General features: G+C 32.1%; 2 protein-coding genes across 2 annotated transcripts; one reads left to right on the top strand and one right to left on the bottom strand.

Moving 5' to 3' along the window:
* Positions 1–3168: 3168 nt before the first annotated feature.
* On the bottom strand, positions 3169–10904 carry LOC134681521 (trypsin delta-like). Its single transcript, XM_063541160.1, has 7 exons — positions 10874–10904; positions 9269–9327; positions 9016–9170; positions 5869–5950; positions 5117–5282; positions 3700–3851; positions 3169–3312 (listed from the first exon to the last, which is right to left on the bottom strand). The coding sequence occupies exons 1-7, from the start codon at positions 10902–10904 to the stop codon at positions 3169–3171; spliced, it is 789 nt and encodes a 262-aa protein (XP_063397230.1).
* Positions 10905–13784: 2880 nt separating this feature from the next.
* On the top strand, positions 13785–23590 carry LOC134728115 (membrane frizzled-related protein-like). The gene is made up of 3 exons (XM_063592547.1): positions 13785–14341; positions 18251–18402; positions 22474–23590. The coding sequence occupies exons 1-3, from the start codon at positions 14032–14034 to the stop codon at positions 22663–22665; spliced, it is 654 nt and encodes a 217-aa protein (XP_063448617.1). The 5' UTR covers positions 13785–14031; the 3' UTR covers positions 22666–23590.
* The last annotated feature ends 762 nt before the right edge of the window (positions 23591–24352 follow it).

The following is a 24352-nucleotide window of genomic DNA, read 5'->3' as shown; positions in this document are numbered from 1 at the left end:
TACAACTATTCACAAGAAGTCTAAATGAACTTGAATAAAGCACCATATATCAAATTCAATACAAAACAAAATTACATAAAGAATATATCACTAGATTTTTATAGAAATTTTGTGTATTTGCTGCCTTATACAAAAAAGGAATGCACCGACACGAAGAGGAGCACATACGGTTCCCATTGGAACTTTGATTGTCTAAGAGAGTGTCCAACAAATACAATAGGTATATTCCCTGACCACTTGATTATAAACATCTCAATGATTTTAATTTAAGCAAAATGACCTTCTACACATTCCGTGGTCATCTCTCACTGTTAATGACGTCTCTACTATACTTAGTACCTTGGATATTGGATGTGTGCTGGATGATACTTTGGTGTTAGATACATGATTGTTGTATTAGTTATTGGCTGTCAGTATATAGATGTGAGTACTCCTAAGATGTGCTTTGTGTCTGTTTTATTGTGAGAGTAAATGTCCTGCCACTTCCGATCTTGGTTTTTTGTTAGCTGTATGCTTGCTTTGTATCCATCTGATGAGTTGATAAAAAAGAGAAGATGTGGTATGATTGTCAATGCGACTTTTTCAACTGATTGTTATAGTAGTATTCTTATGTTGTACTGTTACAGGTAAGGGTGAGAGTTTGACCCCAGGAAATGTATTTGACCCCTACACAATCTGTATATATCTGACCCAAGGCAGGAGCGTGTAATTAAGTGCTCGTGGTTTTTCTGCTGTATATCATACTTAGATTCTTTTCTATTATTTATTTTATAGATATAGGAAGATGTGGTTTGAGTGACAATTAGACAACTCTCCATCCAAATAACAATTTTATCAAAGTAAACCATTATAGGTCATTGTATGGCCTTCAACACGGAGCATTGGCTCACACCGAACAACAAGCTATAAAGGGCCCCAAAATTACATAAATCAGGCCGTTAGTTTTCCTCATTTCAATTGTCTTAACATTTTTTATATCGGTTAAGAATTAGCTTCTCTTATTAGATAACAAGGGGTCACATGACATTTTTTATTCCCCAGTAATAATTTCTATCGGTCATTTACAGAAAAATACGGACCATGCAGAAAACAAGTCGTTCACGGCCAATTACATGTTACTGACTGGTTGGGTGTGGTTTCTCTGTTTGGAGAGCTGTCCCTATAATAAAACAGGCTCCTGTTTTCAATTTCTTATTGCAGTTGTTGAATTGTTTACCATGTTTTCGTTAATAACAAAATCATAGAAAACTTTATTTTGTATTCATATACTGGCAAAATGCACTCAAATGAATGGCAGTGACTTATAGTTATCACTACGACTGGTTTTTACTCTTTCCTAAATAACTCGTACAATAACTCAAGTTTGCTTTGAACAGTTTTAATTTTTTTTAAACATGGTCTCTCAATGAAATAAATATCATAGTTATTGAAGAACTGGTAATTATCGTAATATATGAATGGACTGCCTGTATGGCAGTACTTAGTATTGACTGCACAGCGAAATTATCGTGCTCTATTTGATCGACTTCGGCTCAACTATTGGCGCTATCTTATTCAATACCACTGTCCTAGGACAGTTAGTCTTTGTTGGATAGCTGTCAAATAGGGCAATCATATCACACATATCTTTGTTATTTTTCATATGCACACACGCAATGAAAGCGTTATCACACCTACTGCACGGCAGCTACATGTAAAGAGAGATAATCCAAACTTAAATCAAGATTAGAAATGCTCATTTAAAAGGAAGTTTTTTGAAAGTAGATCTTTCATAAATGAATAATTTATACAACTATTTCCCAAATCGTGAAAATCTAAAATATGAAAACAATTTCAATTATTAAACCCAATATTCGTTTGTATTCCTAGTAGTTAGTTTTCGTGTTTTCTTTACTTATTTGGAAAACATGCATAAGATAAACAGATCTTATATATGATCATATATCTACAAAATTACTTTTTTACAGGTTAGATTTGTAGAACGATTTCAGACTGCTTTTGAATAACAAATTTCAGTAGTCTAGATTTCATTAAAAATATACACTTAATTGTTTCCTTTGATAAGAAGTCACTGAGTTTAAAATAAAGTAATGATAATGTATATTTCTTTACAATAAATTGTCCGACTAAAGCACTATAGTTATCATATTTCTTCGCAGTGAATTAAGGGTAAAATTAAACCTATACACTAAAAACTTTTCTAGTCTTAGAAACAGGACAAAAATTAAGTTTAACATATTCTATCGGCACTTGGTAATCTGTAAAGTATTGTGGTTTGTGGAATTGTGTCGTTCGGTTTCTCTTCTTCTTAAACCCGACTGTTTGTCATGTTGTATACAAGGAACGTTTTGAGCGGTTATTTGAGATACGACAAGAAGAGTTTAGTATAAATTTTGTAATATTTGGTTAAAGTAAGAGAACGGAAACCAATTTTAGGGGGCGTACAGGACAGACGTAAGAGACGTATGGGAAGGACGAACACGGATAACACTCAATGCCCCGTCCGCTACGGTGGGGGCATAATTAAACAAGTGCAAATTATAGCTGTTGACTATGAATTTAACATAGACAATCTGCTTCGAACAAACTGCCTAAAATTACGAATGAGCTTGCAGTTCACTTCAGTAACTCTCATTTGTTCATGTCCGTCAAATTTGATTTTTGTAAATTTGCTTAGTTATGTTGATAACTACTCTTCTAATAACATCTAAAAGAGATATTCAATAGCTACACCAAATCATCAACAATGACGAACACTAACAAAGCAGGCAGATCTGCCATCTGATATATCAGTGGCACTTCCTATACATATATGACCATCATTTAACGGTATGTGGTTTACGTTAGGCCGTTGTTTTTCTCAATTGAATTGTTTCATATGTTTCATATACAGGCATTTTATAGTCAACTTTACATTATTTTTCATTGTTGAAGGCCGTACGGTTTCTTGTAATTGTCTGCATCTATTTCTTGTAAACTCTGTTGGGTAGATATCTCTTTGGCTATCAAAAGGCTGTTCACCTGAGCGGACATGATATTAACAGAATTCAGAGTCAACATTAAAGAACAATGTCAAGATCATATCATGAACTAATCAGCTTAAAGTGTTGGAACTGCTTTCAACAATAATAATATCCACATAATATTAAACTATTTTAATATAAACAATTAAATTCCTGTCTGGTCCCGTATCCACTTTCGGAACTGAGAAACTCTCGTGTATACGGTAGGTTTACCGGAGCAGGATCCGCTTCCCCATGACGTCGCTCCAGCCAGTTTAGACTGGCAAATCATAGGACCTCCACTGTCTCCCTGGAATATACATGTAGCTATATTAAAACAACAACCATAAAACTTTCCATACAAGAGCAAATCCTAAGATTATGCAATAAATTGTGATAAGATTTTCTTAACAATTCAATCAAGCTTTTTTTGGTTCTCCCCAGCAGGAACAGTCAGACACAGACATGTAAAGGCGCGTGATGTATCAATACGCAGAAACTTTACGAGTTTCAAGACTAAAGCAAATAGTACAGAGTGTGTACCAAGTAATACATTTTATAGTTATTCACCTATCGTATCATCAAGGTTGGTATGATTTCATTTTCTCAAAAACTAAACTTTGATTTTTTCAAAAAAAAACATCTTAAAAGGTAAGTCAATGACTATACCAAATTCTCAACAATAACGAACACTTACAAAGCAGGCAGATCTGCCATCTGCTATATCAGTGTCACTTCCTATACATATATGACCATCATTTATAGAACCAGTCCAGATGTTTGAGCAATCGGAATTGGACAAAACAGTCATACTAACGTCTTGGAGAGTTTCTGGTATACTCCCGCTTCCTATAACGGAAACAAAATGTTTACAAAAAAAATCTGCTAAACTTTACAGACTTTACTACTGATTCCCACTGTACTTTGTCCGTGACGGGTGCTTTCCCAGCAGTTTGTGTTAAACGTTATAACTAGTAGATTTATGAAGCTAGTAACAGTTTTTTTAGTGTTACAAAATGTGCAGAAGAAGACTGTACTATGATAAGCTGCCTTCCTTTATACATTCAGTTATTATAAGCAGATATAATTAACCTTGACTGCTTCGTCTTTTGGAATAAGTAAGACAGATAACTGTCAATAGTCTATCTTTATAACTAACCCTGTCTTTTTATAGGTCTAGGATACAATAACTAATTCAAGTGGTGGATACTCCTTTCAATATATTTGTTTGAAATTCAAGATATATTTGTTGAACTCGATTGGTTGATTCTATAATTGTGCATCTAACCTAGCCGACTTTTTGCACTCATATTAAACAGAAATGATACAACGAAAAATCATGTTGAAAAATGCTTATGCGTTTATTTCTTCTACATAGGCTAGAGGTATAGAGGGAGGGTTGAGATCTCACTAACATGCATGTTTAACACCGCCGCATGTGACCTTAAAATGTAGTATAAAGCAGGAAATCTTCAGATCTTTTTCATAATTATGTCGATTTTATGAAATTAACGCACGTTTGACAAATTTAAACATTTATGATTTACAACAAACCTGATAACTCCGATTTGCGTAACCTTTTCATACATGAGTACTAGTAGTATATATACATGCATGATGCATCATACCATATGAAACAGTCAATTTTTGAATATCAGTTGAAACCAGAGATTAGACCGTTGGTTTTCCTGTTTGAATGGTTTTACACTAGTAATTTTGGGGTCCTTTATAGCTTGTTGTTCGGTGTGAGCCAAGGCTCCGTGTTGAAGGCTGTACATTGATCTATAATGGTTAACTTATTTTTAAATTGTTATTTGGATGGAAAGTTGTCTCATTGGCACTCACATCACATCTTCCTATATTTCTTATTCTCATTTCGACGACTATGGGAGGTATATTCTTATGCCATTTACTGTTTAATGAGTATGATGATAAAAAAAATATGATCTCTTCACAAGTTTCTGTGGTATTTATTTTGGACTGGTTGGTCATTGAAATCTCTAAAAGCCATCGGCCAGTTGATCCGTTTGCTTGATAAACAATTCAATTTCCATCTTTAAAACATGAACTACATAAATGTATGTTTGAGGCGTTAGAGAGAAAGAGAGACGCACCTGTTTGTCCCCATCCAGATATAACACATTCCACACCCGCAAAATCACCATCTTCGTCCGCCATGTCAATCTTTTCGACATTTTCGTTAAATTCTAATGGTGATTCCAACTCCATTACAGCAATATCATTCGGATAACCACTTGCTGGGCCATCATAATCAGGATGCTATTGTAAACATGTCATGTTGATACGTGTATTTAAAAAAGATGATACAAATTTAATGTTCAATACACACGATTTTTTAAAAGAAAACCTGTATTTCAAATCGCAATGCAAAGGCAGCCAATCGAGTTTTTTTTTTCACTTGCAGTTACTACATGTAATCCATTTGAACATTTGATTTATTTTTTTAATAAACTTACACCTCCGTCAGATTCTAATTAAGGCCAATCAACACGTGTTTATCAATTCTTTCTAGTTTGCTAAGAGGCCGCAATGTGATATTTATTTAAACGATTTATCAAAAGGCCCTCATATGTATGCCTCTTATAGACATAATATTAAACTATAGACACAAATGAAAGGGATATGTGATTTGTCCACATATTGTTGCTTTTCGATCAGTTACTGTATTGTTGTACTCATTCTTTGTTTGTTTTTTATCCCTATTTTATGGCAAGTTGCATTTTACTATACCACTTATTTTACCACAAATCTCCAACTTTATATCTTAATAAGGACCCTGCAATAGTTATCTTAGCTACTAAGTTATCAGATCTAGTCACATTTTATAAGACGATATCTTAGTTACCATGGTGACACCTTTCAAAGGTCTTGTTTGAACATCTTCACTCCATATTGTTGAGCCAGCAGCTATTCGCAATGAGCTAACCCTGAAAGTAAAAAGCTCAATCTCTATTGCACATTGCAAAAATACAGTACACAAAAACATTGGAATATTTTCCGTCTCCGGGAACAATCACTAAACACTTTCCGGAAATATTTCTCATTTTGCTTCTTCAAAAACTATAATGAATCTGAATTCTTAAGTCACATACTTTGTTAATGATGTAAGTCATTGCAGTCAGTCTTTAAAACAGTAAGGCACTAATTATAAATATATAACCAGCTCCAGATTCATAATGATAACGGTCACAACTTCTCGCATGTAAACTTGTGTATAAATATTTAAAGGCAACGAGCTATTTGTTGCTACTACTTCTTTTTAGAGTCAACATTAACTTTAGATTTGGGATAGAAGTTTATTTGCATATTAAAGCCATATACATGTATACCAGAATTATATTATAAAGTATGTGTTTTATTACTGTGATGGAGATCCGCCAATGAATCTTGAATTAACACAATTAGAGCACCAAATCAATTACAAAAAAAGAAAAGCAGTGAAACCTTTGAATAAAGGCACTGGCTACGGTTACATGGAAATGTAACAATGGTAAAAATATTATTGTTACATTGGAGACTAAATTCCTGAATGAATGGTTGGGTAAGGTCCTATTTAATTACGAATGTAACAATAATTATTGAGACAACGGTTACATTACATTATTGTTACATGAAAAAAAGCAATGTACGTGATGGGACTAGTAATATGTACTAAATAATAAAAGTTGAAGACATTTATTCTATATTTACAATACATGCATTTATTACATACAATTTATTTACTGTAATTTTTATTTACAATAAAAATTTCTACAAATCCAGTCGAAGTTGTTTTTAAAGTCCGACACATTTTTGATGGACGAAATTACGTCCTCCACGGATACGGGTACATACAGAAGTTCTTAGTATTTAAGTTACATTTAGCAAACTTTGCTTTTAATGTATCAATTTGCGTCATTGGATGAAAATAATTTCATAAATCGAAGAAAATATGACCTTTTATTTTAATGCGAAATATTCCACATTTACGTCGAAAGAAATTTAGTTATACCTGATCTTTAAAAATTTCGAACAAACCCATTTCACTTCGGGTTTTTTCAACAGCACAAGCTGTATACTTTTTTTTATTTCTTGTGTATTCTTTCACGAAAGACCAACATAAATAAGTTGATATCTTCAAAATCAACATGGTTGAGTAATTGCATTTAGGACATCTACGGTCCCATCTAAGAGTGCCTGTTGTAACAAGTGATTTTATGATGAACAGAAAGCGTTTCATTCATTATCCCTATAAAACGCATCGACTTGAATTTTTATTTTTTTTGCTATTAAATGAGTATAAATATTCATCTTTAAATAGTCAAACATTAAATTTACTTGGAGATTGAAGTTTCCAAGCATAATCTACAGGCACTTGTCTCAGAAAAAAAAAATCCTATATACCTTAATATAACATTATATATATATATAAGTGTTATATTAAGGTATGTAGGGGGGGATCTGAGACAAGGGCCTGTAAAATAATCATAATGCTATACTCTGAGGTCATGTAAAGACTGCAGCAACCCAACGTAACAAAAGACAAAGAACTTTTAGTGGTCAAAGCAAAAAAAAAACCAAGTGTCTTTCCAACTCCTGGAAAGTTCTTTTTTTAGCCAATCATTATTGACAAAAAATCTTATTCAAAGTAAAAGAAGGATCTACAGGACCTGAAAAAAAAGTTAATGCTCGATGAAAACAAACAACGGAACGAATGGAAAAAAAAGTGTCATATTCCTGACTTGGTACAGGCATCTCTGAATTAAATGTAGGGTTAGCCTGGTTTTATAGCTTTCTCAATTCCCCGCATGTTGAACAGTTTATTTATACATTGTAGTTAACTCATATTGACATATAAATGTATGTGTTGGAAATACCCAAATAGACATACTTAGTGAACATGATAAGACTTGCACATTGAATTGTCGCCTCTTTACCGGCTAACATTTCAACTAAATATAACAACTCAAATGTGAAAAATCCGTCATTGCAAGTTATATACTAGCTTATGCATTACATATAACAAAGTATGATACTCAAGGGAAGAAAAATTTTAATACCTTATCGGAACGCCGTTCATTATAATATTTGGCATTTAGTTTGTTAAAAAAAAGGAGATACAGAAGTAATCAATGAACCAAAAAATGAGACAAAAACAAATTCACCAGTCGAAAAAAAGTACAGACAGTTTAATTAACTAAAAAAAAAAAAAAAACACAACGCTTTGATACATTGTACTCATTAAAACATATAAAATAATTGTTGTTTTGGTGCAACAGACTTAAAGGTGTTTTACTATTTAAATTACAAATAGTACGGATGCAGCCTTTTAAAAAAGAGTACCGCAACCCAGAAGAAAAAGGGGGATTACCATCACATGTCCCCATTCAAATGCACAGATTGTCAAGAAAGTTGTTTCCATCACTGGATACCCCCAACATCCTGAATCCGCCACTAGGAACTCTAGGAATAAAACATATCTGGTATTTTGAATAAAGTTTATATGACCTAAACTTTCAAATAGTATGGTATTCCCTGATTGTAAATATAAATGTCAAATACACATACATAGATAAGACATGAAATAATTCAGTTCAAATCAAATTTAAGATGATAAATCACATAAAATACTATTTGGTATTCGGTCAATAACGATGTTTGTTAATATTGTATTTGTACCAATCTGATAAGTTGAGCCCTTTTTTCAACTGATTTTTATAGTTCTTTCGTATGTTGTTCTGTTACGCCACTTTCCGTAAAGAACCGTAGATAAAATATATTTACTAAGCTGAAACCCTCGATGAAAGCAAACAACCCTCTGAACGCAAGCTCTGAAGTACCGAAGCAACTGAAAAAAATATAACAACATCTCAGTGGTGCAGTTAATGCTGAAATGTAACTCCACTTTACTAGATGTCCATTGTATTTTGCTTTCAAGTACATATAAGATTGTAACGATCTCAAAACCAATGCTACCCTTTTATAAACTTTGATCTTTTGTATGATTACTTACGAACTTCCTTCAACACAATGCGCGGCAGTTACAACCCATTTTTCATCAATGATTGATCCTCCACAACTATGACTCCATGAACTTCCGGTTCCTCTCTGGAGAGATATTTGCCAAGGGTGTTTTCCAATAGTTGTATCACTACCACCAACAATCCTCTATAATTAACAAACAAGATGGAGCAGTTGTAGTTAATTTGTGTTTTGTTTTAAATACCTATTTATGATAATTTTGATAAGCTGTATGTTTTAATTACCTTAGCTTGATTTGACAGCTCTTCCTCTTCAGGAATCACGACTCCTCCATATGAAGCAACTATAATTCAAAGAAGAAATATCAAATTCATCATTACTTCTTGTATTCACATATCAGTTTACATGTAAAGCCTATATCAATACATGCATAGTGTATATTTTATAGGTAAATATAAAAAAAATAGAAGATATGGTATGATTGCGAATGTGACAATTCTCTACCAGAGGTAAAATAACATAAATATTAGCAACTATCAAAGGTCACCATATGGCCTTCAACAATGAGCAGTATTTTCAGTTATCTAATGGGACCGTCCAAATTACCAATTGTCACAAATTGTAAGGTTTTTGTTAGATATCGTTGTTGCTTATACTTCGATGAGTTACCACCAAGTTTTTGCAAAAGAAATCTACGAATCATTTAATAAAAGATAAACACACGAACATCACCAAACAAACGTAGTGATTTTATCTTTTTAGGAATAATAATCTAGGAAATAAAACTAGAGAAAATAACATCAATTAGGAAGAACATAATTATTTGATACGCAGGCTGTGTTTGAATATTGATACATCTTTTTTGTAACGTTTATCATGATGTTGTTTTTCTTCAATTTATCATGATGTTGTTTTTCTTGTAAATATTAACTTCCGGTTATACTTGAACAAGGTCAAGTTCAACGGTTTTTGCTGGTATTACATTTTGGCATACATAAATGATACTGGTGGTTCCTAGAGGCAACACGCAGCGCTTTTAGCTGCATGTCCATCGTTTATTTTACAAGTTATCGTCGTAGTTAAGAGGTAGAGTTTGGAATAATTCCGTTTGGAGAATACACCAAAACTAGAATGTTTTTGTAGTAATGATGTTCCTTATATGAAATTTAGAAAAAAATGTTGTTGTTCTGGGAAAACAAAGAATCAGTGTAACAGTATCATGCAGTCAACTATGTTCCAGATAACGTATACTATAATATTGAGAACTTAATTAATGTACATATAGAATTTTTATTCAAGCTACAAATGCTGAGAGATGACAAACACCAGAATTGACAGTTGTTGTTTTATATCTTATTTAAATTCAAGTTGTATAAGTTTTCTTCGTAACTGTTTTCTTTTGAACTAGAAAAGATTTAACAATAAGCAGATCTCCTTATAGATGTATAGGTTTATGCTCTTCAACTTCATACTTTATTTGGCCTTTTTAACATTTGTGATTCGAGCGCCACTAAAGGGTCTTTTTGTAGATTTAACACGCGTTTGGCACAATTATAAAATTTCAATTCTGGTATCTATGATGAGTTTACAGTAATTATGGTATGAATCAATTGACTCATAACCATCAGAAACCAAGCGTATAGTCTAGTACACAAGACACGCGTTTCTAAAAGAGAAACTACTATAAATCAGCAACAAACCACAAGACAGCAAAAAACCAAGACATTACTTTTCCTAAGCTCTTGCAAGAACGAGGCTATAATTGTTTACTGAGGATAGAAAAATGGAAGAAATAAGTTCATATGAAAACCAACCCAAATTAAAGTAAAAAAATAAAGACAAAACGCCAAAATAATCAATTAAATGGAGAAATGCAAATTTACACTCACCAACAACACAAAGGAATATTATGAATTTCATTTTTGATATTCCTAATCCAGGGTCAGTGTATTGTTTAGCCTATGATAAGATTTTATTCTGTTGGTCTTATATTGAGACAAAAAATAACATCTGCTGGTTCCCATATTTGCCATTAAGAAATTATAGTAAGAAATTTACAAGACCTTTAAAATTAAAAATAGCAACTGGATTTGTACATACTTTGAAATTTCTAGTTCTTAGAATGTCTGTTCAAACTTATAATTGGATAAAGGAAGATGTGGTGTGAGTGCCAATGAGACAACTCTCCATCCAAATAACAATTTAAAAATTAAACCATTATAGGTTAAAGTACGGCCTTCAACACGGAGCCTTGGCTCACACCGAACAATTGGTCTATTAGAGCGTAAAGAATGGCAAATCAAGTTTAATTTTAAACTCTCCCTATTTTTAAGTTAGGCTCTCTGTTATATATACATATACTCCTGCTTTTGTTGAACATTTCTGTTCTGATATATTATATATTATATATAAGAACAAAAAAATTGCGAAAAGCAAATTTACAGATCTAACATTGTCATGTTTAGACGAGTTATATATATATGAGTCTAAAAGAATATTAAGTTTACTGGTTGGTAGATTGTTATAGACTCTCTCTCTATATATATATATATACAACTCGTCTAAACATCAACCCAACAATGTTAGATCTGTAAATTTGCTTACGCAAATTTTTGGTTCTTCCCTCGCCGGGATTCGAACCCATGCTACTGTGATATCGTGACACCAAATCACCTGCACTGCAGCCGTCCCGCAAGAACACAAGACCACCTGGGCTCTACAAAAATAAAGCTTTCAGTGGCCGTGTGTTACCTTTCCTCGTCAGTTTTAATCTAGCGGCGTACTACAGTACATGATATATAAGGCATGAAGATGTTATTGTTACAGATCAGCTAAATTATCTATAGTATAGGATCCTACAAATTAATGTAAGATACAGTCACAGAAAATAATTATATTTATAAGTACGTCTGAGTCAGTGACAACTCTACTTTTATTTTTGAAATCGGTGTAACAGGTGTCAGCACAATAGGATATGCATAATATATACTATCAATTTGACAGTCCTGCCTCAATATAGAAGCGCATGGAACATTCCCTGATTCAATTTAGAAGTTCATTATATCCCTCAATATTACATAGGATTCCTTTCACTTAGACCAATATTAATATTTATCTTTTTTTTTACCTATTAATATTTTAGTGATTGGTTTTCCCGATATAATATAAATGAAAGATAAAGCTTTACTTAGACCATATTATATTTAGTATAGAAAGTAGATGCTATGTTGAGTCTTATTCTTAGTCTACTTATAATTCACATTTGTGTCGGCGTATGTTTCTCACCCTAGTGAACACAAGGCTTGAATCCTTGCTGTTTCATACGAATGTTGATGAATTGGTTTACACTTAATAGAATATTTGTTTTGAAAAAAAACATTTAAAAGAATTTTGGTTGTTTATATTAGATATAGACAACAGAGGGATCTTGACTGGATTTAACAAGGTATAACATTCCGAAATTCAACAAAAACCCTGATTCAACAAAAGACCAGTCTATCAAATACGAGATCTTCACTTTAAAAAAAGATTGTAGGGTAGAGCATTCAATGGGGTTGAGAAATCTTAACCGCTGACATGGGCAAACTGACCCATAAAGAATCTTTGCAATTCTAAGAAAAACATAAGTATTGCACAACCCAGAAAAATTACTAGTACATTTTTTTTTATATCAAAACCTAATCTCAAAAGACATAGTCTTTATCAAGGGTTTTCGTGACGAGCTACTAATGTTGCAAATGAACTCATCATAGATGTCAGGTAAAATATGTTGTACTCTAGATTCGCGTTCCGCCTACACAGAAAGTCATCAAAAGTAAAATAAAAACAAACAAAAAAACGAAGAAAATACTGCCTTGAATACCCTAAATTCCGATAGGTTTGGCAAAATACATCTAGAGATATATAATCCTATGGTAGAAAATGTTAACTATTTCTGAAAATTCAAAAATTTGAAAAAAGAGCGTAAGCCAAATGAGATTAAGGTGTGGCAGGACATTTACTGGATGTAGATAGAAAACGTTATTTAACAACCATATACAAAAATGAGTTGTGAAACACAAAACGCTTATCACGGATATTTTATTTATTTCGAGTCTAGATTTATTTAAAATAGAACGAGTATCTTAAAGTTTCTATTATCTGTACTGTTTTACTGTTGATTGTTCCAGTTATCTAAATAGTGAATTCTCGTGAAACATCCAATATTATATTATTCAATAATATCTTTGGCTGGGCACAATATGGACGTTATTTCACTCACTAACAAATGATCGAATTATATAGTTGTTTTACTAATTAATGAACTGTCATTTCCAATGTTCTAAAATTATGGCCCCTTAATTGGTTCATATACATATTGGATTGTATTCTATCAAACTCTCTCTCTCTCTCTCTCTCTCTCTCTCTCTCTCTCTCTCTCTCTCTCTCTCTCTCTCTCTCTCTCTCACACACACACACACACACAACTTACATGACTATATCTAAAACTAAACGTTGAAACCATAAGCATGGAACATGAAATTTCTTATTAGTATTGGACAGCACCATATATATACATATATGGCAAAACTTCTTATATAGTAAACCCACATATAACCTGTGGTACGTATATCTAAAAAGCAAAATAGTAACATAATAGCATATGTATTCAGTAAAAAAAAAATCACGGAAGTGAGTTATAATTGTGATGTAATTTCCAATTGACTATATCGGGATCTTAAGAGGAAAGCGTAGATCCGGTTTTTTTGCAATATTTTGGCTTATCAAGTGTAAAATATATTTCTTTACATTATAGGATCATAATATCTTCATTCATCATCTTGTGTGCAACATTTTACTTGCAAAGAAATAAATTACCTCTATATGTGAATTTAAGAATTCAGATTTAAAAGTTTTATTTTGATGAAATGGAAATGCGGTTAGTTCTTCATATATTGTATTATATTGTGTGTCGTATCACTGCACCAGATACGTGTCTGGTGTTACTAATGAAAGTTCGGAGAATGCTACAGTAAGGGAGACAGACACCGTAAAAGAATTCAACGTGATGAAAGACAATTACCATGAATTACTTAAAAGAGTTATAAATAACGAAAATGAAATTGAAGATATGAAAAGTCGAGAAGAACATTTGAAACATGAACTTGAAAACGTTAAGAAATATATGACATGTCAAATGGAAGAGTTAAACGATATCACTATAGACAAGCTAAATGACACAAAAGCTGCGTTAATAAAAACTAGGATTTCATTTACTCAGTCTTTGAAGTTATTAAATGAAACAATGCAAGAACTGAGCCATCGTCAACCGGAAAAGCTAAAATGTGAAGAAAATCAGACTGAATGTAATTGTACAGGTTCGTATGTTTATCATGTTGTAAATATAGTATTAATACCAGGAGAGCTCATTAATATTCATTCATATTTATCTTAAACCGAATAAAACAAAGAAATATCATCAAGCAAGTTAGAACAATAGCTATAATGAGAAAATAAGCGATTTAATTAATGTACAAAAATGAACGAAAACAAATATATAATACAGGAACAAAGGACAACCACTGAATTACAGGCTCCTGGCGTCAGACAGGCACATACAAACAGAATGTGGTGAGGTTAAAGGTGTTAGCGGTATCACAACCCTTCCCCATCCTACTGGTTTTACAGTACAACATAAGAACGAACTATAAAAATCAGTTGAAAAGGCTGAACTCATCTGATGGATACAAATATATTTACATATAACTGAAGTTGACGTGAACGGGAACTTGTACTTCCAAACAACAAAAGGTAATAAGTTCAGATCTGAAACATATGAAAGTACTCACAGTAACTGGCAGCTATTTCAAAGTTTATAACAACTTATAAAAAATCATGCATTGAAGACTAAATTATCACTCAGTACTCATTCAACATCCAATTGATTTAATGTATAGACGTCATAAACAGTCAGAGAAAAATATAAATCAATTTCATGTATATATTTGAAGGCATTTTCATGACTTTATAATATGTCGATACCTGTATTATGGAATTGCAATAGGTAATTTTTTTCCCTGACTGTTAAAGACATCTGTACACTAAATCTATTGGATGTCGGATTTGTACAGATTGATATTTTTAGTCTTTGATGTACGAATAAGTTGTTATTGGCTATGAATTAATTTGGTCTGTACTAAAAAGTAAGAACACAAAAATACTGAACTCCGAGGAAAATTCAAAAAGGAAAATCTAAAATCAAAAGGCAAAATCAAAAGTCCAAACACATCAAACGAATGGATAACAACTATCATATTCCTGACTTGGTACAAGCATTTTCTAATGTAGAAAATGGTGGATTGAACCTGGTTTTATAGCTAGCTAAACCTCTCACTTATATGACAGTTGCATCAAATTCCATTACATTGTCAACGATGCATGAACAAAACAAACATACTCAAAGAGTAAAAATGTCAAAAATAGGGGTACAACAGTCAATATTGTGTTATCATCCTAATATGACTACATAAACAACAAATGTAACAAAGAAGCACAAAAAGGCATACATCAAATTTAACATTCTCATTTTGCTTTTCTTATACGGCTGAATTTATCTATGTTAAGTCTACCCATAAATGATAGAAGGTTTTCATTACTGGTGTAAAATTGCGCGTTTGAAATTCGCACAGGTAGACATAAAAATAATTTTGTCGTATGACGGCATACATAAATGCAGACTCACGTAAAGTAGATATAACAAAAAACAGACTTAACAGTAAAAGTAATAATAATAATTAAAATAATGGTGTGGTTCAAAGTATGACGGTATACATAAGTACAGTTTCACCTCAAATACGGCTGAATTTATCTATATAAAGTCTACCCATAAGTGTCTTTTGTGTTGTTGGAATGTTTCAATTTCCTTCCATGTCCGGTATGTGTTTTTTTAAGCTGTTTTTTTCTGTAGTGAACCTTTTTATATGATTTTATAGTGTGTTCTTATGTTGTAGTGTTGCACCACTAAACTATAGTTTTTACCTACAAACTAGTTAAATCCATGACATATACTCTGTACTGTATTGGCCTGTTTTAAGTCAGAAGCATGTAATTCTGTGGTTGTCATGTTTTGCTGTATATCATATTTAATTTTCACCATTGTGATGCAAGTAAATTAGCACGTATGTTTTCGCAATTGCTATGTTTTATATTTGCCATTTCGGGGTCATCCATAGCTGACTTTGCAATATGGCTTTCACCTATTGTTAAAATTCAAACAATGACCTGTAAATGTTTATCAATCTCCATGTCTTGTTGTCGCTGATTGAGAGTTGTCTCGTTGTGGCATTCAGACCACATCTTGCTATTGTTCGTATTTAAACAGTATTAGTAGCTGTACACTTATATTATTTGGATCGTCAAAAATAACTTCTATAATAAGGTGTCAAGATTGCTGGTATACAAAGCAGGTAAATGATTCTCATTAGAAGAAGACAGTTTTGGGTTTCAGATTAAAAAAAAATACGTTAGAAATCTATTTTCTCACCTGTACATGTAGCATTTGATTACTGTGTTGACTTTGGTCTTTGATTTAACACCGTCATGATGGGAAAGAACACAGCAATAGTTTATTAACCTAAATATTCAAATCGTTTTTTCTTTCCACATTGTAAGCAATATTTGTTTATGGTTTCGTTCAAGTTAAACTGTTATCTATTAAATAAGAATGAATTTATCTGCCAATATATTCATAGTGCCAGACAACTCAGCCATGATTACATATATCAACGTGGAAAAGTTGAGATCAAAGTTCACATTTGTGTTTTCATGAAATAGCAATCAAAGATTTATTTTTTGCTAATTTACATCTCATTAAATGATGAACTATTCAAAAACAATATACTATATAGTTGTTCTTACATCAAGCATAGTTAGCCCATGGAAGCATTATATAATTGTTCCTATATAAAAATTCCATGGTTAGTCTACGTGATAGTTCGTAAACTCATTTTTTGTTGTTGATAAATTTCCTGTTTACAAAAACTAAGAATTTTCTTATCCCAGGAATAGACTGCCTTGTCTTCTTTTTTTTTTAAATGTCGAATTGTTTATGTTATCCCGGAATAGATTACCTTTGCCGTATTTGTCACTAATTTTAGGAATTTTGTGTCCTCCGTGCTCTTCAACTTTGTGCTTGTTTTCTTTAACATTAATTTGATCTGAACGTCCCTGATGAGTCTAATGTAGACGAAACGCGCGTCTGGCGTACTAAATTATAATTATAGTCTCTTTGATAAATATTATGATTAAAGTTGAATCACATATGTAACGGAATATCAAGCGAGTTAATAAAAATCTATAATCTTGTTTTGTGAATTGTGAAAACTACGAAAATACAATTTGAAATAATTCGACGGAAAATTGTAACCACAATAATACATGTAAATGGTTTCACAGTATGTATAAATCCTTACCTTACATTACCTCTGTATCTTTACCCCCTTCAAAGGAGAACCACACAGTTTCTGTGTGTTGAACAGGTGCTTTGGGTGGCGGTGCTCAATATTTACATTGGTGCTGTGTCTGTGGGTCCCATCACCATAATATATCCATGAATTTTTTGGATCATCCTTCCACCATTATGTACATTATTTACATATATGAATATCACTAAAGCTAATGTTTGAAATCCGCAACGACACCTCCCAACATTTTATTGTTTTATTGTTTACTCATATATTTTTAAATCATTATAATCGATAATATACTTTTACAATCGATGATTTATTTGGATTGCCGATTATAAAGGTTGCCAAAATCCCAATGTCCCAATGTATTTTGTGCATTTATTGAGTTTCATAATAAATGATAATTGCCACATGGACAACTGTTTAAATTTAACTCGGAAGAAATTATTCAAAATAATCTTTATTTTGATTGGTTTGCATGTTACCTGAACACAGGACGCTCATATATATTTCATTGTTTCAAGACTCACTGCACATTTGAATTTGTTTATATTTTTTTCGAATTATTTTAATGGACAAAATGCTGTTAATAGTTTTATCACTTTCAACATTAACTTTGCAGCTTCATATTACAACAAAAATTCAAAAGCGGTTTCATTTATGTTTAGAAAAACATATACAATCCTCTTCGAATGCGACCTAGTGGTAAGGTTTCAAATCTCTAAAAGTACCTATCGTTTTTCCATTCGATTAAATAAAGTGTCCTTAGTATACCTTTTTGTGTAACAAATTAAATATCTATATTGTTTGGTATAATCATAGGCAGTTTTCTTGAAACGATAATATCTCCTGGCTATCCAATAGAATATAGCAATAACTTAGCTAAGAATTGGAGTATTGATGTCGGTAGTGGATACAGGGCAAGATTACAGTTTACGAATTTCACCACTGAGCGCACATACGATGTTGTAAAGGTTTGTAGATGTTATTACTTTTTTGTAGATATTCGGTTATTTCATGTTATTTGATTGTAACGATAACAGTATCTTGAAAGGAATTAAATGTAAACAATAGAAAATAAACGGAAAGTTTAAATATAACTTTTATTGTAAACAGGGTGTCTTGTGCAGATTTTTCTCATTTGTAATCATACCACATCTTCTTTTCCTATATCAAGTAATAAGTTACTTTTAACTTTACACACGACGAGTGCTACATGTAGAGACTGGAATGTTTACACATCCGGGGAACCTCAGTTTTGTTCTGGATTCGTATTGCACGGTCTTTTATTTGTTGTTCAGTGTTTTGTTTATTTTGTTATTATCTTTTCGTCGTTAGCGGTGTTTTTATGTGTTTTATTGTTTACTCATATATTTTTAATTTATTATGAATGAATTAATCCTAAATACCAGGATACAAATTTGGATACCTTGGCATCGTTCTTTTGTGACCAAGAATAGCTTGATGATAACTTTTTGGTATATTCTGTTTCAGTAACTCATACACATGATCTGTTTCAGTAACTCATAAGCATGATTAGTACAATAAAACGTCTCTGTTCTGTTTTCTTTTTCTTTTGTCTATTCCTTTTACTCTTGTTTCAATGTTACTCACCATTTTATTTTGAGGACGACTATAAAAATAAATCCATTATGTTATTAGGACCGTCTTATCCAGCTTTATCTATGTTGTGGGTCTCTTCTATAAGTTTGTGTCGACTGTCATACAAGTGAGAGATTTACCTATCTTTAAAACTAGGTTCAAAGATATAGGAAGAGGTGGTGTGAGTGCCAATGAGACAGCTCTCCATCCAAATACTTACTTACTTATCCTTTTCATCCCAAGTGGGACGTAAGGCCACAACAAACTGCCTCAACTTCTCTCTGTTTTTAGCCATGCACTAGGTTTGGCTATTTTTCGTTCCCTATTGATAATTTTCCATTTTTAGATGGTGATGTTCCTTTGGCAACATCTTACGGTGTTTATTTTTCACAACTTGTTCGCTATGTCCGTGTCTGTTGTCACGTTTTTGATTTTAACGAACGCAACCTATGTATTACTGGTAAATTATTAAACTACAAATGTAGGGATATCGTTACCATAAATTACTTAAAACCTTTACTAAATTTTTCCATAGATATAAAGATTTGGTTTTGAAGTTTGCTTGTACCTGTAGAAATCTTATTTCAAACGGGATAGCACATCCTCATTTTTATGGAAATGTTATTAACCGTCCCCGGAAATTTATAAATGATACATGTAAACTTGTTGCTCCTTTAAATAAACTTATTCTAAAATGTTAACTATTCAACACTGTAATAAGATCATTGAATATTGTTTTGATTGGAATAAATATAGATTTTGTTATCAGTAGATTAAAAGCTAACTAAATATTACTGGTATGTTATATTTATATACATTTTCATGGATCTACAATCTGTCGATACCTGTAACTTGGCATTGCACAAGGTCATGATTCTCTCTGGCTGTTTATGACGTCTTCACACTAAATCCACTGTATGTTGGATGTGTACGGATAGAGTGTTTAGTCTTAGAGGAATTCTTTTTTATTAGCTGTTAGGTGCTTTGAACAAGCTGTCAGATAACTGCGAGTACTCTCAGATCTGTTCATTGTGCTGTTTTTTTGTCGGGATGTATAAGTACCCGGCCACGTCCACTTGTATTGTTTGTCTATCTGATTAGTTAAGCTGTTTTCAACTGATTTTTATAGTTCGTTCTTATGTTGTACTGTTATACAACTGTCCCAGGTTAGGGTGAAGTTTGGGATCCCGCTAACATGTAAAACCGCGCCACATTGTTTATGTATGTGCCTGCTCCAAGTCAGGAGCCTGTAATTCAGTGGTTGTCGTTTGTTTTTGTGTTACATATTTGTTTTTCGCTATTTATTTTACATAAATAAGGCCGTTAGTTTTCTCGTTTGAATTGTTTTACATTGTCTTATCGGGGCCTTTTCTAGCTGACTATGCGGTATGGGCTTTGCTCATATTGAAGGCCGTACGGTGACCTATAGTTGTTAATGTTTGTGGCATTTTGGTCTTTTGTGGATAGTTGTAATATATAAAAAAGAAGATGTGGTATGATTGCCAATGAGACAACTATCCACAAACATACAATGGTTTTAGTGTAAAGACGTCATAAACAGCCAGAGAAAAACATGACCTTGTGCAATGCCAAGTTACAGGTATCGACAGATTGTAGATCCATGAACATGGATATGCATATAACATACTAGTAATATTTAGTTAGCTTTTAATCTACTGATAACAGTTCTTCGCCAGGTGATTCTATGCCTCCCTCGTTTCCTTTTTTCTGGTGGTGTCAAATATAAAGCTGTTTTAGGTGTGCGATGTTGTGGCATTCTCAGAACATGGCCTAACCATCTAAATCGTCGTTTGATTTCTGCTGTTATACTTTTAGCATTATATTTCTTCAAAAGGCTCTTGTTGCTGATTTTATTTGGCCAGAATATTTTGTTGATTTTTCTAAGGCAGCTATTATGGAAATCCAAATAACAACTTACCCTGTTTACAATAAATCATTATAGGTCAATGTACGGTCGTCAGCAGGGAGCTTAGGCTCACACCGAACAAAAAGCTATAAAGGGCCTCAAAATTACTAGTGTAAAACCATTCAAACGGGAAAACCAACGGTATACTAGTCCACCGTTTTCTTCATTAGAAAATGCCTGTACCAAGCCAGTAATATGAAGGGTGGTATCCTTTAGATTTGTGGGTTTGAAATTTAAGTTTCTGATTACGGACTTTCCGTTTTTAAATTTACCCGTAGTTCGGTATTTTTTGTTATTTTTCGTTTACATGTTTTATTCTGTAACAGTCTTTTCATATGTCTAATTACCGAAGTCAGTTTAGTTTACTCTTCCACCTAAAGAGCACAAAGTCCAACTTCATTCAAATTGTTATGAACTGTTTTATGTTAGTGACTTTGGTATATTCAATCCAGGTTTCAATGAACAAAGAAACATGTTTCCACCATTTTCTACATCTGAAAATGCCTGAATCAAGTCAGAAATATGACAGTTCTTGTCCATTCGTTTTTGATGCTTTTTGTTCTTTGATTTTGCAAGTTCTAATTAAATGTATATGAGACACTTCCAACTACTTGAAGTATGCACAATACCGTATATTCTTGTTTGAATATTTACATATTTATATCTTGTGTAATTCCATATCATAGGAATAACTATCTGAGTTTTAAGAAGAGTACTTAATAATTAACTAAGAGTTTAATCACGAGTCCTCTTTACTTAAAATGAGTGGCAAATTGGAACACACTGTATTATAATCGTCGTCTTACAAGCGTATAAAGAAAGTTTTTTAACAACAAATAAAGTCAAATAAAAACAAAACATATCTTTTCTAAACGTTGTTTGTTCTGCATGATTACATTGTGTTTATACCAAATAAAAATGTGAGGTATTCTTAACAATGCATCATCAAAGGAGTAGGTCTCAAATTTCAGGTTCATCTGACGAAAGATTTTGACCACTTTTTAAACACTTGTCTATTTTATTTTATTCTATTAGTTTATGTTTAATATTTTAACTGATTTTGTCATTAAAAACGATCCGATTCAAGCTCAAATATGAAAAATCTACAAAATATGCCGAAACATGTCACTTTTCGGATTGTTTTTGTCAAAAATGAAAGTGGCCGCATCCGTGTTCATCCTCAACCTTTATATATGTTATGTATTATCATAAAATACAACTTACATTTTAATATTAAGGATGAACACGAATGCGGCCCCTTTCGTTTTACACGAAAACCGTCTAAATTTAACTAAAATGATAGAATTTTGAAGATTTCAGTGATTTGGCATGACTTTATGGTGCTAGTACCCGATATATGTTCACTGTATTGTCAAAAACAGCCCATATTTATGTAGCAGAAGCATTCTACTGGCTAATAAATAACTTAAAGTTTACTGTTTAACAATTTTGTAAAACTGCTATATTTTGGGGCCACAAAGGGGTCTAACCCGACCTACTCCTTTTTATTCTGCAGGTATTCGATGCAGTGGATGCAACTGATCTCATGGGATTTTTTAGTGGAGACGATCTACCTCCGCCAATGATATCGACTGGACGATATATGTTTCTTACATTCACAACAGACCATAATGTGCAATACACTGGATTTAGTGCAAACGTTTACAAAATAACTTCTACAAAGGATGATAGGAATGTCAGAGGATAACAATATTTGTGCCAAACTTCAGTGATAATGCGTTACTAGTAATATATTTATATATATATATACAAACAGTAAAAGTTCAGCTATAAGGGCAACAGTTTGTAAAATATTGAAAACAACACGTTATTAATTTCTTGCGTCCGAAGCGCTTTTCTGGATTTACCTTCATCAGGAACGCTCAAAGCCAAACATTTGAAATCCGAAGATGTATAAGTACCGAAACCGTTGAAGAGCTGTATGTCAAAAATACCTAAAATAAATAGCCAAATTCATCTAAAGCCAACTTTGCCTGAGGGAGTTGAAACCTTAGTTTCTTAATAATTTATAAATTTATAAACGGACAAATTTAAGTAAAGTTTGTTAAATCATGTCAGTACCGAAATATAAGCTTCGTCTATTTATTTAAAGAACAATTGTGACTGTTGTCAACTGGATTTATCATTTGAATTTTTTTAAATTAATTTTTTAACAGAGGGCTGTTATTGACCCTCCAATTGAATAATTTAGTGAACTTATAGTAAATGATTTTATATATGTGCACTTTATCCCAACCTGTATTTAATTCTGGAACACATTAGGAAAACCGCCATTACATGAATGTGCTTACAATATGACCAGCCATTGATTTCAAATATGTAAACTACTGTACAATTTTGAATGCAAATACAATTTGTCCTGACACAAAGGATTTTGCGAACTGTCAGCCATCTTGTTTTTATAGTAGTTATTAACTTATATAATCTTAAAAGGAATTCAACAGATAATTCTGCCATATGGTAGCCTTTATTTGACACGATCTGAATTCTTAGATTTTAGATATAGTTCATATCGAAATTCTACTTAATTAAATATTGCCATTGTTGGCCTCTATAAAACTTATAAATTGAATTTTACCAGAAACCATGTTATTTTGCTGACTAAGTGTTTCATTTACGATTGAAAATATAAAAACTCATTTTAAAATTTTAAAATGACTTCAAAATTGCATAAAAGAAAACTTGATTCTAGAAACTAAATCTTATTTCCTCAAAATATTGTAAGAGCGGAAGAACACAACTTGAACTGTGACCCCTGGGCTAAGTTCACTGATTATATTTCAAATGGAATAAATCCACATCTGAGAATTTGAAATTATATGCATATATATTGTTAAACCATATGCTTATATATATATACATGTATATTTTTGCACTACTATTCATACTACTATTATATTAATGAAATTGTTATTTATAATTAATGCACATATTTCATACTACCATACTATTGCATGCTTGTTATGCTTGTTTGTTTCACTTGCATGTGCTTCAAGATAAATGTATGCTGATAATTGTAAATTCATGAAGAGACAAAAATTATCATAAGAAAAAAGTTAATAGTTAAAAACAAAAAACAAAAATTCTCAGTATTTTCATGAAAGATGTACGAGATTTGTCTTTGTACTCCATATAGTATAAAACTGTGACACTCAAAAGTAAACTCATGCAATAATATATAGTGTAATCGATAGTACTTTATTAGTTTTCAATATTTACAATTTGTTTGTTCAATTATTAAATGATGCATTATTGCGTGACATTTTTTTTCCATAAACTTTAAATGCACAATGTTTTGATAAATATCATCTTTTATATCTTCAACAATACTTTATTACATTTATAATACAATTCTATACACTGACATTAAGAAC

The sequence above is a fragment of the Mytilus trossulus genome, chromosome 8, assembly GCF_036588685.1.
Source record: "Mytilus trossulus isolate FHL-02 chromosome 8, PNRI_Mtr1.1.1.hap1, whole genome shotgun sequence".
Lineage (NCBI taxonomy): Eukaryota > Metazoa > Mollusca > Bivalvia > Mytilida > Mytilidae > Mytilus > Mytilus trossulus.
This window is presented reverse-complemented; position numbering and strand designations above follow the sequence as displayed.